General features: G+C 40.6%; 1 protein-coding gene across 2 annotated transcripts in view; it reads right to left on the bottom strand.

Annotated features, from left to right (window-relative positions):
- Positions 1-440: 440 nt before the first annotated feature.
- LOC107091755 (myosin phosphatase Rho-interacting protein-like) overlaps positions 441-13472 on the bottom strand; it is a 37571-nt gene continuing 24539 nt past the window's right edge. The window contains exons 9-18 of one of the 2 annotated variants that reach the window (XM_015385893.1): positions 10432-10530; positions 8847-8906; positions 8685-8753; positions 8520-8609; positions 8321-8430; positions 7372-7834; positions 6954-7046; positions 2809-4716; positions 657-804; positions 441-576 (exon numbers count right to left, since the gene is read on the bottom strand). In XM_015385893.1, the coding sequence (XP_015241379.1) occupies positions 458-576; positions 657-804; positions 2809-4716; positions 6954-7046; positions 7372-7834; positions 8321-8430; positions 8520-8609; positions 8685-8753; positions 8847-8906; positions 10432-10530 (3159 nt within the window). In that variant the 3' untranslated portion in view covers positions 441-457. The remainder of the gene's footprint in view (positions 577-656; positions 805-2808; positions 4717-6953; positions 7047-7371; positions 7835-8320; positions 8431-8519; positions 8610-8684; positions 8754-8846; positions 8907-10431; positions 10531-13472) is intronic. The other variant, XM_015385894.1, reaches the window with a different exon arrangement.

The following is a 13472-nucleotide window of genomic DNA, read 5'->3' as shown; positions in this document are numbered from 1 at the left end:
GGTTAAACTTGCATGTTTTCTAGGCCAAAACAAGGCTGTGTTTTTGGTCCACCCTATAGAGCCTCAAACTCAACGATAATTCTGATATTTTTAATTGAAAAAGCTTCCTGGACGGAAGCGAAACGTCTTCAAACTTGGAAACAAAGTCCAGTAGATTGTTTTTTTTTTTTTAACTTTTTTGGAATGACTATGACCTGGATGACTGAAAATCTTCACCAGATTTTAAAGATTATTGAGCTTTTTACTGGCAACTGAAAAAAGACTTTTGACTTCCTGAAGGAAATAAGTTTGAGTTTAAAGGTTTTTAGGATGAGAACTTGGGAGGTTTTTCTTCCCATCTCAAAGTTCTCTGAACAAAACTGTTTATTTTAATCAAATTAACTCTGACAGCAAGTTCAGTCCCTCAGCCTTCTCCCAGTCTGATGCGTTTTTGCTCCTCTGTAAATTAGGAGAGCAGCTACCTGTGCTGCCTGTGGATCTCCTCCAGCTGAATGTTTCCATCAGAGTTCTCCGCCTGGGTTCTCTGGATCTCTCTCTGTAGCTCCTCACGGTGAGCGTTCATGATCGCTTCTATTGCTGCAGGAGGAGAAGGAAGAGAGGGAGGGTTATTTGAGAATGGATTGTGATTTTCAGGTTTAAGTCCAAAGATATCTCACCGGTGGCAGTGGCTGAGCTCTCCTCCTCCAGCAGTCTCTCCCTTTCCAGCAGGAGGCGCTCCACCTCCTGCTGGTGCAGACGCTGCAGCTCCTCCACCACCCTCTCATGACAGTCCTCCATGGCGACCAGACCGCGCTCACATGTGGCCTGGAAACACAAACACACTCCAGTTCAGGTCAGTCTAAAGGCCTGATATTTAATCTGGATCAAGTGGAGACCAGCAGGGGAAAACTTAATTCACCAATGCTCACACACACACACACACATATATATATAGAAGGTAAATACAGAGCTAAGCTGGTCTCTGCAGACGAAGGCTTCACAGAAACTGGAGATCAGAAATTATCCACAAAACCCTGATCAATGTTTCTGTGGTTTTTAATCTCTGCTGTACGGCAGCAGATGAACATTTAATTCATTTTCACAGAAATCAAATTTTCCCTTAAAGGTAAAGTGGAGGATTTTCGTGAATTTTTTGGTAAGACCCGCCCTCTCCACTTTAAAAACAAAATGCACATGAACAACCCTCTACCCTCTCCAGAGAGGGAACGTCTATTAAACGCGTGAACAAGCCCCTTTCCCCTTGTGCACTCTGTTTAAAAGTTGCTGTTTGAATCTCTCATACAAGCTTACTTTCCAAAAGATTAGCTGTTTTTCCACTATTTCAGACTCTCCATCGGTAAGTGAAAACCTTACATACACATCACCAGAATGATTGACAGTTAGAAGGGCCACTTATTTTGATGATCCACACTGAAAAAGAACATCCTCCACTTTAACCTTTAACCTTTCAAACACTAAAATTCCAGCCTATGAAAAAAAGATTTGCTGAAAAAAATAATTGAAAAAGTTGAATCTAAACAGCTTTATGAAAATAAACTATTTGTAATCAGCATTTTTTAAAATCCCTCTTTAAATTTAGGCCTTTATTCTCTTAGCATATATTTAAGTTATTGCTCCAGCTTATTTAATGTAAGTTGATTAGAGCAACTAATGATTATTTTGCAAATCGATTGATCTGTCGGATTAATATTCTGATTCCTTACAAAGGACTTTTTTTCTGAAATTAAAGCAGGTGAAACCCAAACTTATCCACTTGAGGAGTTCTGGATAGACCATTAACGCACAGCCTAATGTGTATATAGTATATAGCTATATACTATATATTGTATATAGCTATATACTATATATTGTATATTGTATATAGCTATATACTATATATTGTATATAGTATATAGCTATATACTATATATTGTATATAGCAGGGGTCTTCAACGTCTTCCAGGCTAAGGACCCCAAACTGATGGCAGATGGAGCGGGGACCCCCTAATTATATATATTGTATGAAATTGTGTTCTATCAAACTGGTCCTATAGTCACTCTGTTACAGATTGAGTAATGTAACTAAAGTAATCCCTCCCTGGGATCCTCTGCCTCCATTTATCTGTTTACTACAGTGTGTTGAATTCATGACAAAGTGTATTTAAAGATATTTCAATTACTGGGAAAAATTGCAGGGGGGAATATAAAAAAAGTCTAATTGACCAAAACTTTCGCGACCCCCATGCAGTACCTCTGTGGACCCCCTAGGGGTCACGGACCCCCTGTTGAAGACCTCTGGTATATAGTATATTGTGTGTTTTATATTGTATATAACTATAGATTCTGTATCCTGTATAAATATCTAATTTCTCTGCACCATAAACACCAAGTCAAATTCCTTGTAAGTACAAACATAGTTGACAATAAATCTTAAACAAATTTTATTTTTTCTCTTAATTTAAAATGTTTATTTTTTTACAGTTTGGGTATAATTACTGCTCTGGGTCGCTCTGTCAGCTAAAGGCATGTTTTACAGTCTCTATATTCCAGTTAATGATTAATCGATTACTAAATTAGTTGACGATTATTTCATTGATCAATTAATCGGATTAATTGTTTCAGCCCTGAAGCTGATTTCTGCAAAGTATCACACAAGCAAAACCATTTCCTCCCTCTCTCTACAAGCTAAGCGCTGGCTAAGAAGCTGAAGGGAGGCCTACCATGTTTGCGTTCACAGCAGACATGTCCTCCTGATCCAGGTTTTGGAAAGAAAAGTCAACCACAGAGAACCGTATGGAAACCCTGCACCTCCAAAAGGGAAACGCCTACCTTCAGCTTTTCTATCTCCCTCTCATGCTGCTCCTGCAGATTTCTCATCTTCTCCTCAGAATCCTCCCTCAGCTTCTCTCCTGAGACACGCAGCTGTTCCTCCAGCTCTTCCACTTTTAGCTTGAGTTCAGAGAGCCGCTGTGACTGCCGGCCAGCTTCCTCCTCATCTCTTTCTTCTGATGCTGCGACCGTTTGCAGTGCGGTCAGAGGGATTTCGCTCTCAGTCAGCTCCATGTCAGACGTCTCCTCCACATCACGCTCTCCTGAACTCTGTAGCTCTGTGTCTGTAAACGTTGAGGATCTTTCATCAGTCTGGCAGCCTGTGCTCATCCTGGGACTATCTGAGACAGACGCTTCCTCCAGGATCGACAGTCTTGTTTTCAGCTCTTCGTTTTCCTCTGTGAGGCTGACACAGCTGGAACATCTTCTCCTCTCGTATTTGGACTGAAGCCTGCGTAGAAGGCAGCAGCAGAACGCTTGAGTGGCTGCAGAGTGAATGAAAGAAACTGACGCAGGATGGGGAGATGAGTAAAAATCATAGAGTCTATCAGCTGCCGGCAGCAGTCTGTCGAGAGCAGAGCTGCTTCCAGAGGAGGAGGAGGAGGCCAGGAGGTGTAGTGAGGAGATCTTGGTCTGTGTAACAGCCTCCAGATTCTTCAGAAGATCTTTAAAACCAGACCTACAGCTTCCCTCCTCTGTTCTGGTTTCAGAAGGTGCAGAACTTTCCCAGATAAAGTTTCCATCGTCCAAAGCTTTGCTCTCACATGTCCCTGCTTCCCTGCCTCTCATCTCCTCCGGATGAAGAAGCAGCTGTAGGCCTTCCAGCACCATCTGATCCTCCAACATCAACCCTTCCACCACCTCACACAGAAGCTCTCCTATCGGGTTCTTCAGCTGAGGCCGATCGTCCCTCAGTTTATCCAGGAGAGATCTCCAAAATGTTTCCTCCCACCGCAGCTGCATCACCATGCCGGCACTCCCCTCCTCTTCCTCTGGTTCTCCGTTGAAGTCAAAACTTTCGATAAGCTGCAGTAGTGTCCTTAAAGCTTTCTGCCTCATTACTGCTCCTTCTATCACTTGCTGGATCTTTTCTTCAGCAGGAACAATCCGGCTCCTGTCTTCTTCTTCTTCTTCCGCTTTCTCCTCAGCCAGCCTCCTGATGTCTGCCTCGGCCTCTGAAGCTCTTTGCAGATAAAGTTCTCCTGTTTCTTTCAGCTCCATGTTGTGGTTCTCCAGCTGCCTGCGGGTCAGCTCCGACTCTTCCAGCTGCCTCTGCAGCTCCATCACTTTGGCCTCTGTAGCATCCAGACGCTGAAGCAGCTCTGCCTTTTCTGCCCTGTGTTTGTTTTCTTCTTCTGCTAATCTGTTTGTTTCTGCTGTATTTTTTAGTTGCAGCAGTGCCTCCGTCTCCTTCAGGTTTTCCTCCAAAGAGGTGATCAGCATCTGAGCCTCCAGGAGCTCCTGGTTCCTCAGACTCAGCTGCCTCTCCAAGTCTTCCAGCTTCATCTTCTCCTGTTGTTCCACCTCAGGAAGGTGATGGGGCTCCGTGTATCGGCTGCCCAGCTCTACCTTCAGCCTCTCGATCTCACGGTCTGCCTCAGTCAGCTGGTTTACCATCTCCTGGTTGCGTTGGTTGAGAGCCTGGTTCTGACTGGTGAGCAGCTCAACCTCTTGGGAAAGCCTCTTCATTACAGACTGGTCTGTAGCAACAGGGCTCTCGCGGATGTCTCTCCCTTCAGGTTTTTCTGGTACCAAAAACTGTTGGGAATCACAGTCTGATCCTAATGAAGGTGATTTAGCATGTGGTTCCCTCTGACACAATCGATCCAAACCATTTATGTCTGTTAGCGGCTTTAAATGTAGATCTGCTGGGAGGAAGACTGCTTCAGATAAGATCGAAGGGTCCTGCTGGAGAAAAACCGAAGGAAAGGAGAAACTCAGATAGAAAGCAGGAATATTTTACTAATTTTTCAAAGACATATTAACATTGATCCATAGCAGAGTTAGACATAAAAAACTGATTTAATGTGGATATAAGTCTTTCACATCTTATAGACTTTCCTGCATTTGTTCATGTTAAAACTGGAATTTGCAAAGACAGATCAATACAAATAAAGTTTCATTGGAAAATTAAAATAATTACAAATTCTAAAAACTAAAGCATGTATTAATATTCAACCCATTTACTCTAATATCCTTTAAAAAAAATCCAGGTTAACCAATTTCAGTTATTTGGTTAATTAATAGGTCTATAGTAACTTAAGTTTCTATAAAAAAAATCATTAAAAAAAAATAATAAATCCATAGGACATGTAGAGATATACAGAATAGAAATATTGATTTGACTGATAAATTGAAAAATGAAGTATATAAATAAATTTCTTTTAAATATGGCTGACAGGTCCAAAATGCATTAAGATTTACTTCTTGTTAACAACATGAATGGATTCTGCACCAATAGGAATAGCAGTTTGAACTCAATAGTAGTTTGAAGTCAGGTGACTTGGAGCTCAGATGTTTCCAGATCCTAGTAGCTCCATGACAGAGCTGAGAAATAGTTTCTCCTCAGCTTTAAATTTCTCAGATTCAACCCAAAAAAGAAGCAAACTGCAGGTGAGCATCGCTCACATTTCTGAAAGTAGGTGGCGACTTAAGGAAGCAAAAGGAGCTCAGAAGATATGTGGAGGTTTCTGCTTGTCTGATGAACAGGTAAATTACATGTTTGGTTTAGAATTAACCTTAAACTAGCAGCTATCATCTTTAGATTGAATAACGTCTGAGAGATTTAATGTCGGAATGCAAAGGCCTCTGAGGTTTGTTACAGAAGATAAAAAATAAAAAAGCATTTTTAGGACCAAGGGACCCAGCAGATGGTCGGGGAGAAAGTTGTGGAGGTTTAAAAGCAGGATTAGATCATAAAACAATATCCTGAGGCTTGTTCAATCCATTGTCTCAAAAATGGACAAAGGATGGATGGAGACCAAATTTGATGATATATATTTATACTCAGAGCTATAAATATATTTATACTCAGAGCTATGCCACGGTGGTGGCAGCATCATGCTGTGTAGATTTGTTTTCTTTTGTTGAGCTAAATAGAGGACAGTCCTGGAGTAAAAGAAAACTTTAAACTTGGGTGAAGCTTCCCTCTCCAGCAGACGATGACCCTCAACATACAGCCAGAAGAAAGTGGTGTAGTTTAGATCAGGGCGCAATAATGAGTCAGAGCGGACCAGTGAAAGTCAAGATCTATATCCAGTGAACAAAGCGAGATAAGATGATATGAATGATGACCACAGATGATTTCCATCTAAGCCGACTCACTTTGAAATATTAAGCAAACATTTTAGTTTCCAGATGTGTGAAGATCAAGGAGACGATACTAAACAACTCAAAGTTGCAGCTGCAGCAAAATGAGGTTTGGCTGAATGTAAGCAAAATGTTTTATTTTTGCATTTATATAAAAACCCTTTGACAACTATTTATCAACCGCCTCCCTCAACAGAATAATCACACAAATAAAATTCAGCAAAGTAACATGATCTGCATCTGCATCTGTGGGAAACAAAAGGATTCTAACTAGATTAAAATCTCTGTTGGATAATGTCTCCCCCCCATGCTGGTTCAGCTGGTGCTGAAATGGACAGCTCCTTCAGTGACAGACTGCTGCACCTTAAATGCACCAGGGAGCGTTATCACAGATCCTTCCTCCCAGCAACTTTATAACCACCAATGTTTCCAACAACTTCAATACGTTTTTACATTCATGCTGATTTTTTCAGTTTCTCTCTTAGTCATTTAAATAACCTGCTGCTGTCATTTTTTTGCACATCTCTGATGTTGCTGCTATTTTAACAAATCCATTACTGTAAAAATGTCCACAGCTTTTTATGATTATTTATTCTTCAAATGACTGTGCAGTATTTATATTTGTAAAAAAAAACTGTGCAGTACAGTATTTATTTGCTTATTTTCTCAACTCTGTTAATTATTCTGTTATTTTTATACACTTTTTAAGGTCCACATTGTGTGACCACTTTTGCTATAACCTTTCGCTGCTGTAACACCAACATTTCCCCATTGTGGTACATTAAAGGGATTTTCTATTCTATAACAGAAAGTGACAGGGTTCTGTATCTACTGACCTGTTTCAGACACAATCCGGCTGCTCTGAGCTGAGCTTCCAGTTGGAGTCTGTGGCGCTCCGAATCGGCCAGCTGGGATTTCAGCTCATCGACCTCCAACAGCAGAAATTATACAATCAAGACGCAGCAATAATGAAGGAAAAGTCAGAAGAGGAGAAATAGGATCACATCTTAAACATATCTGATCTTTTTAATGTTGTGCAGGTCGGTCCCTCAGAGAGACTTAACATCGGACAGCACGTTAGCGTATCATGAATGATTTAACTTTTCAACATTTGCTAACACAGTAGCTCAGGTTTAAATCTGGGCTCCATCTAGATGGTAAACTGGCGATCAGAAAAGCTGAACCAATCAGAAGGAAGTACCTAAAGCACCATGCTACACTTTATACAGCTAGGTACACTGAGCTTCCACTCACCACCTTCCTGCAGCCCTGCAGCTGCTTCTCCACCTCCAGAGTATCCCTGTCCTCAGCAGACAGCATAACCGTCCTCTCTGGTCTCAGCCTGGAGCTCTCCACCTGCCTCCAGCACTCTGCTATCTTCTCCTCCATTTTCCTCTGGGACTTTGGACTCAGGGCCTTCACGGCGCCGTCTTCTGCTTTCTGGGTCTCCCCTTTACCCAGAGGGAAGCCCAACAAGCTCTCGTACCTCTTCCTCCTCTCCTCCCTCCTCCTCCGTCTCTCCAGATCACCCAGCTCTGGAGAGTAGTCTGTGTTTGCCGTCGCCTGGTTCTCAGCTTCGTTCTGTCTTTCCAGAACGCTCCTGGATTTGGGGGGATGGTCTTTAATTGCAGGAACGTTGTTGGTTGCAGAGTCCTGCGTCACATCTGGCTTGGGGATGACCTCAGGCGGGCTGGAGGGAATGTGGCGGCCAGGTAAGCTGAGGATATGGAACAGAAAGGTGGTGAGAAGAGCTGATATCTTTACGGAAGGCAGAATACAGAGGCTAGAGAAATGATGCACAGAAAGTTGAGAAAGTTGGTACTTTAACCAGATTAAATATAGAAAACATTTCTACTTTAAGGACAATCGATTCCTTTAACTTTGTTTTTCATTCTGTGATTAAAGCAGAGGATTATAAACATTGTTTTTTTATTTTTATTTTACACAACATGAATCATTTATTAACATAGTTTTGGAAAACTGTTACCACGATTGTTAATGTTTGGTAATCATTAAAGCTTTAAGCCATAGACCTACAACATTAAAAGTGTTCCTAGGTCTCCCTATATCAGTTGAACTCCTAGTTGCAAGTAAAAAAACCAGTGAGCTTAAGGAGGGAGGCATCGTTGTTTCTCTCTTATTAAGGTGAATGTTGGAATTGGACCGACACAAAGACGGCGTAACACAAAGGTTGAGAGCTCACTCGGTTACGTCTGGTGCCTTGGCTGGATGCACGTTCTTCATCAGGGCTTGGATCCAGTTCCTGCGTATTCCTGCAGTCATGGCAGACAGCGTGTAGACCGACCTCTGAGTCTATGAGATTCAAAGAGGACATTTATACTCCTCAGCAACAGCTTCACTTTGGACTCTTGTGTTTATAGCCCATCATAGCGTAGCCTTACGTGGATCTGAAAGCCGTAGTTTCTCTGGACCCGATACTCGGACACGCTGTAACACTTTGTTAGGTCGATTTCTCCTTCAAGGTTTGAAGACTGAAATGAAAAGAGACACTTTTAGGTCTTAAATACTTTGGATTATTGGTTGTTTCTGCTCTAACATGAACGTACCTCCTCTGCTAATGAGTCCTTGTAGTATCTCAAACTGGTCATTGACAGAACAAACCAGTATTTCTTCCACTAGAGGGAAGCAAAGGACATCCAAAAAGCTCCATCACTGTGGAAACCTTTATCAGGACAACTGAAATTTGTATTTTTTTTTTCTGAATTTACCTCCTCATCATCTTCATCAAGCTTCATCATCCAGCCTTTCTTGAAATTCAATAAATCTGGCTGGAAAGATGAAGAAAACAAGTTTAAATAAAAATGAGAATACATTAAAAAGCTTTCAGTATTTATTTTCCTAATCTTCAAAGATTTCAAATGAAAATAAATTGCATTGACAAAAAGTAGACAATGCTTATGCCATAAGTGGGCATGTTGCAGGTGATCTACAAAGACACGTGTGCAATGACAAAAGGTGCAAACTGGTTCGGTTGTGGTCCATTTAAATAAGCATATTGGATGAGTTACTAACAGTTTAATAGAGGTCATAAAAAAGATGAAGCTTTAAGCCAGAGATGGAGGCAATAATTAACCATTATCAAAAGAGACAATAATTATTATGGATATCCAGATCTAAAGATTGTAGAGCAGTTAGCTGTCCAGTCTGGAGGAACCTTCCACCTTTTCCTGAAACTAAGACTAATTCCAAAATGCTCCTGTCAGTTTTTTATGACCAGCTCCTTCTCAAGAAAAGATTTTAGATTCATTAAAATCAGGTTGTAAATCAGGGACTTTGGTAATCAAATAAAATCCACCCTAAAAACATATTTAGAGCCTTGAAATTAGAAAGAAAATGGCCCGAATAGGCTCAGCCATCCTGCATATTATGCGTGGAAGAAAATCAGCAATTTTGGGACATTCCTTATTTAATATTTAATATTTGGAAAAGATAAATTGCTTAATGGCTAATACCGGATTCCGCCATCTTTTCTCCGTCCGTGTTACATTAATAATTATCGTTTTATTAACTTATTCAACACTTTGGCAAAATTATTATTTTTCAGTAAATAAACTTTAAGCTGAGCTGACAACTTTCCAAGTACTGATGCATGGGGAGAGCTGCTGCAAAGAAATATCTGAGTGTCAATAGAGACATCAAGGAGTGGCGGCCTAGTGGTTTAGGCATTGCACTTGAAATCCAGAGGTTTCCACTGCGCCACTCCCCACACGGCCCCTCTGGGTCCCTGAGCGCCGCACAATGGCAGCCCACTGCTCAAATGCAGAGAGTTTAATAAAAAAGAAAAAAAGAAAAAAAAAATAATAATTTTGTGTGGTGAAAATCAGAGGCTAAGGTCCTGTTATGAGCTTTAAGCACTGCAGTAGACGGGGTCCAGCAGACATTTGCCAGAAGCATTAATGGGAACAAACTGGGCTTTGTGGTTGTTTTTCTGATTTATTCTTAACAAAAAAAAAAAAAAAATCTCTTTTTAAAATGCATCAGAAGGAGGCAAAACGTGAGATCTGATCAGCTAATAGCCGAGAAGAGAAAGAGCTTAACTTTCTGTACATGGTGGCTCGTAGCGGACACACACCTTTTTTAAATAAATTGAAAAAAGATGAAATAAGAGATGAGAAACTGTATCAGTAAATCGGGCAAAGAAACCTTTTCTAGTGTTGAAGGGCAGAAATGAAGACATTCTGATTGAGATCTCAGCCTCTGGGATTCTAAATATGAGAACACATCAGATAAACCTCATCCAGACCAGCCGCCTCTTACAGACACTCTAATAAAGCAACCTGTCCAACATTTTACCGTCATGGCCATGTCTGATGTCCGGCGATCCAGAGACTTTGCTCTTCTCTGAGGAGCAGGAACATTAAGCGTGTTACCATCTCCTGCTGACAGCAATTTCTGTGTGGAGATAAAAAAAAAAGGCAAGATTTAGCAGCTTAAGTGAATTATTTTCCCCTCTGGGTGAGGCTCTCATTGAGATAAGCAGAAGGTCTTTAGCAAAGGAACCGCCAGCAGCAGTGTTGCCCAACCTTTTTGACTTGTGTATCCCTTTGGGCATTTTGTCGCATTTGGCCTTTAAAAAAAAACAATAATTTACCATAATATGTGGTAAAAGAAAGTGAAAAAAAACTTTTATTCAGTGTATTTCAGGATTTAAAGGTTTAACATTCTGAGATAAATGCATGCAACCTGAACCTGAATTTTTAGACAATGTGCGTGTCTGAGATGCGTTCTTATGGAACTCATCTTTCCATTTTTCATGAACACAAACTTCCTTTTGCTTTGAAGGTTTTATAAGACAGTTTTAAAGTGTAAACGCCATAAAACTTCACATATTTAAGGCTATAATAGCAGCTTTTGGGACCTGACTGCAGCCTTTTGTCCTGTCTAACCTGACAAACAGAACTCCTCATAAGACTCTGCGTCAGAAATCAATTTATGCAGACATGCCTCTGCATACATACTATGGGAGTTTGTTCCAGGCATTCACAGACATACACATTACTACTACATACTAAGCTGCAGCTACAGATATATACCACCCTGAAAAATGATGTGTATCCCCAAAGGTTATGCCTTCCCCACACATGTATATCTAAGGGAAACCTGCTGCTCTAGAAACATTTTTTTATACTTTGGTTGGCTGCTGTCTTCATTTTGCTGTTATGTTCTGTTTTTTGTTCCTTTCATGTCATACAGTTTTAGAAGCAGACTTGTCGGTGTTACTATATATTTCCTGTGTAGTCTATATTGTTGTTTTGTTTTATTTTCTCTCTTTTCATGCACTCATTCCTGTCTATCTCTCTCTTTCTCTCCCCTTCGTTCTTCTCTCCGCATTCTTTCTCACATCCCTTTCTGTCTCAGTGTCTGTTATATTATTTTACTCCCTAAATAATTTCAAATAAAGTTTCATATACAAGTACACAGTGGAACCTTAGAGCAACAGTCAATGGTTTGCTTGTGCAAGCAAACCTGTTGTTCTCTCAGCTAGCTTTGGGACATCTATTCCCAGAGCCATGATGGCAAAACAGGACACAAAAAAAGAGAAATCAATTTATTTAGTTACGCCTTTCCATTGAGTTTTGGTCCAAGTCATAGAATTTACATAGTGTTGTCACAAAGGCTGCGTATTTTTCGCCAAAGTTCTGAATCGATTCGATTTTGATTCATTCAGTTCTAAATCGATTAATTGCAATTCAATCTGTTTTTACAACACTGAAAGTGGTTCAACTGTGTTTCAAAATACTCATTTATTTTATTCTTTCCTGTCATATTAAACACGAAGTGCAAACTTGTAAATCAGACAGTTTAAACTTGAGATGTGAATAAAACTGTCTCAAAAGTGCAAACTTGTTTGTGAAAAGTGAAAAAGTGAAGCCTCGCTCTAGCAAGCAGACGTGACCCAGTGTGAACACAGCAGACATGCATGAGCTGCATTATCTTCGCTGCACAAACCATATTTGCCGTGTTGTCTGTAACAACTGCAGGGTGTTTGCTGGTCAGCCCCCATTTGTTAATGTCTTCAGTCGACCTATTGGCTATATATGCAGCTTTCTGGCCTGAAGTCATCTTGAGTGCATCTTTCCTGCTCATTTAAATGTGAACATCACGCGCGTCACTATAAAAATAATCAATCTTATTCCCTAGACATCGATTTTGCAAAAAAATTAAAAGAATCGATTCAAAATCGATTGAATCGTTTTTTTTTTTTACCCAGACCTAGTTCTCACCATGACAGAATCAACACCAGTTATAAATTTATTCTTGACGATTAGCTCTGCTAATTCTGAGCTGACAAATCCTGGGTGTGAAGGGGAAACAAGCTACACCAGTGGAAACGCTCACATCAAAACAGGGTCAGTAGAAGTTCTAAAACATGCTTTTGAGAAACAAAAATGTCCCTAATGACGTCAAAATGGGGATGGTGTGTCAGTAATCAATGGATACTGGGAAGCAGAGTCAGCTGTGAGGATTAGGCACAGCAGGCAGACAGACAGGAGGTTTTAATCTCCAGCTCACATCACAAGTGAACTCCACATGCAGCATCTATAAGATGCAGGAGAAGCTTATTTTATCCTTCACTTAAAAAAATGATAAATCCTCCCAAAACGAATCTTCTGAAGATTTGTTCTGGTCGTGTTTCATGCCGGCTCCATTTCAGGTCTGGATTACGCAGCATTAATGAAACAGGGTTGGGTTTTTGTTTACTTCAGGCCCTGCTATTGAAAAGAATCATTCTTTTCACTTATATAACATCTTTAAAGGGGGGTTTAATCAATACAGACCCTCCTTTGTGTTTTTTTCTGGCAATAACATTGAAAACCATCCAAGGACACAACACACAGGAGGGCAGCCTTCTGACTGCAGTGTGAACCAATTTTGTTCTGCCTTTCTAACAATCGCTGAACACGACTGACAGAAGCTGCTTTCTGTTCAGTGAAGAAGTTTCCCCCCGCTGAGGGGGAGGAGGGGAGCATGGGGCTGTTCTGGGAACCTGAATGAGTTCCGGACGGGTGCCTTTAGTCTTCTCCTGACGACCGAAACAAACGCACCCAAAGACATGAAATCATGATGTAGGCTCACATGTTCCGATTGGAATGAGTCAGCGTCTTTACTGGAAGGTTACCAGCTGTTCTGATGACCCTGCTTTATCTACTGCTGGGATTCATTCCTGGTCAAATTAAATGTATTTTCCTTAGAATTTAGGGATATCTCAAATATCTCCAGTTTATTACAATCTATATAGTCATCTAAAAGCAAAACATGCCATTTTTAGTTTTCTGGGCGAGGCCCTCAGATTTGTTTAAAAAGTGCTGGTATTTACAAACTACCCATGATGT

This window comes from Cyprinodon variegatus, unplaced genomic scaffold (assembly GCF_000732505.1).
Source record: "Cyprinodon variegatus isolate N-32 unplaced genomic scaffold, C_variegatus-1.0 Scaffold351, whole genome shotgun sequence".
Taxonomy (NCBI): domain Eukaryota; kingdom Metazoa; phylum Chordata; class Actinopteri; order Cyprinodontiformes; family Cyprinodontidae; genus Cyprinodon; species Cyprinodon variegatus.
Note: the sequence above shows the minus strand (reverse complement) of the source record. Positions and strands in the feature narration are given on the sequence as shown.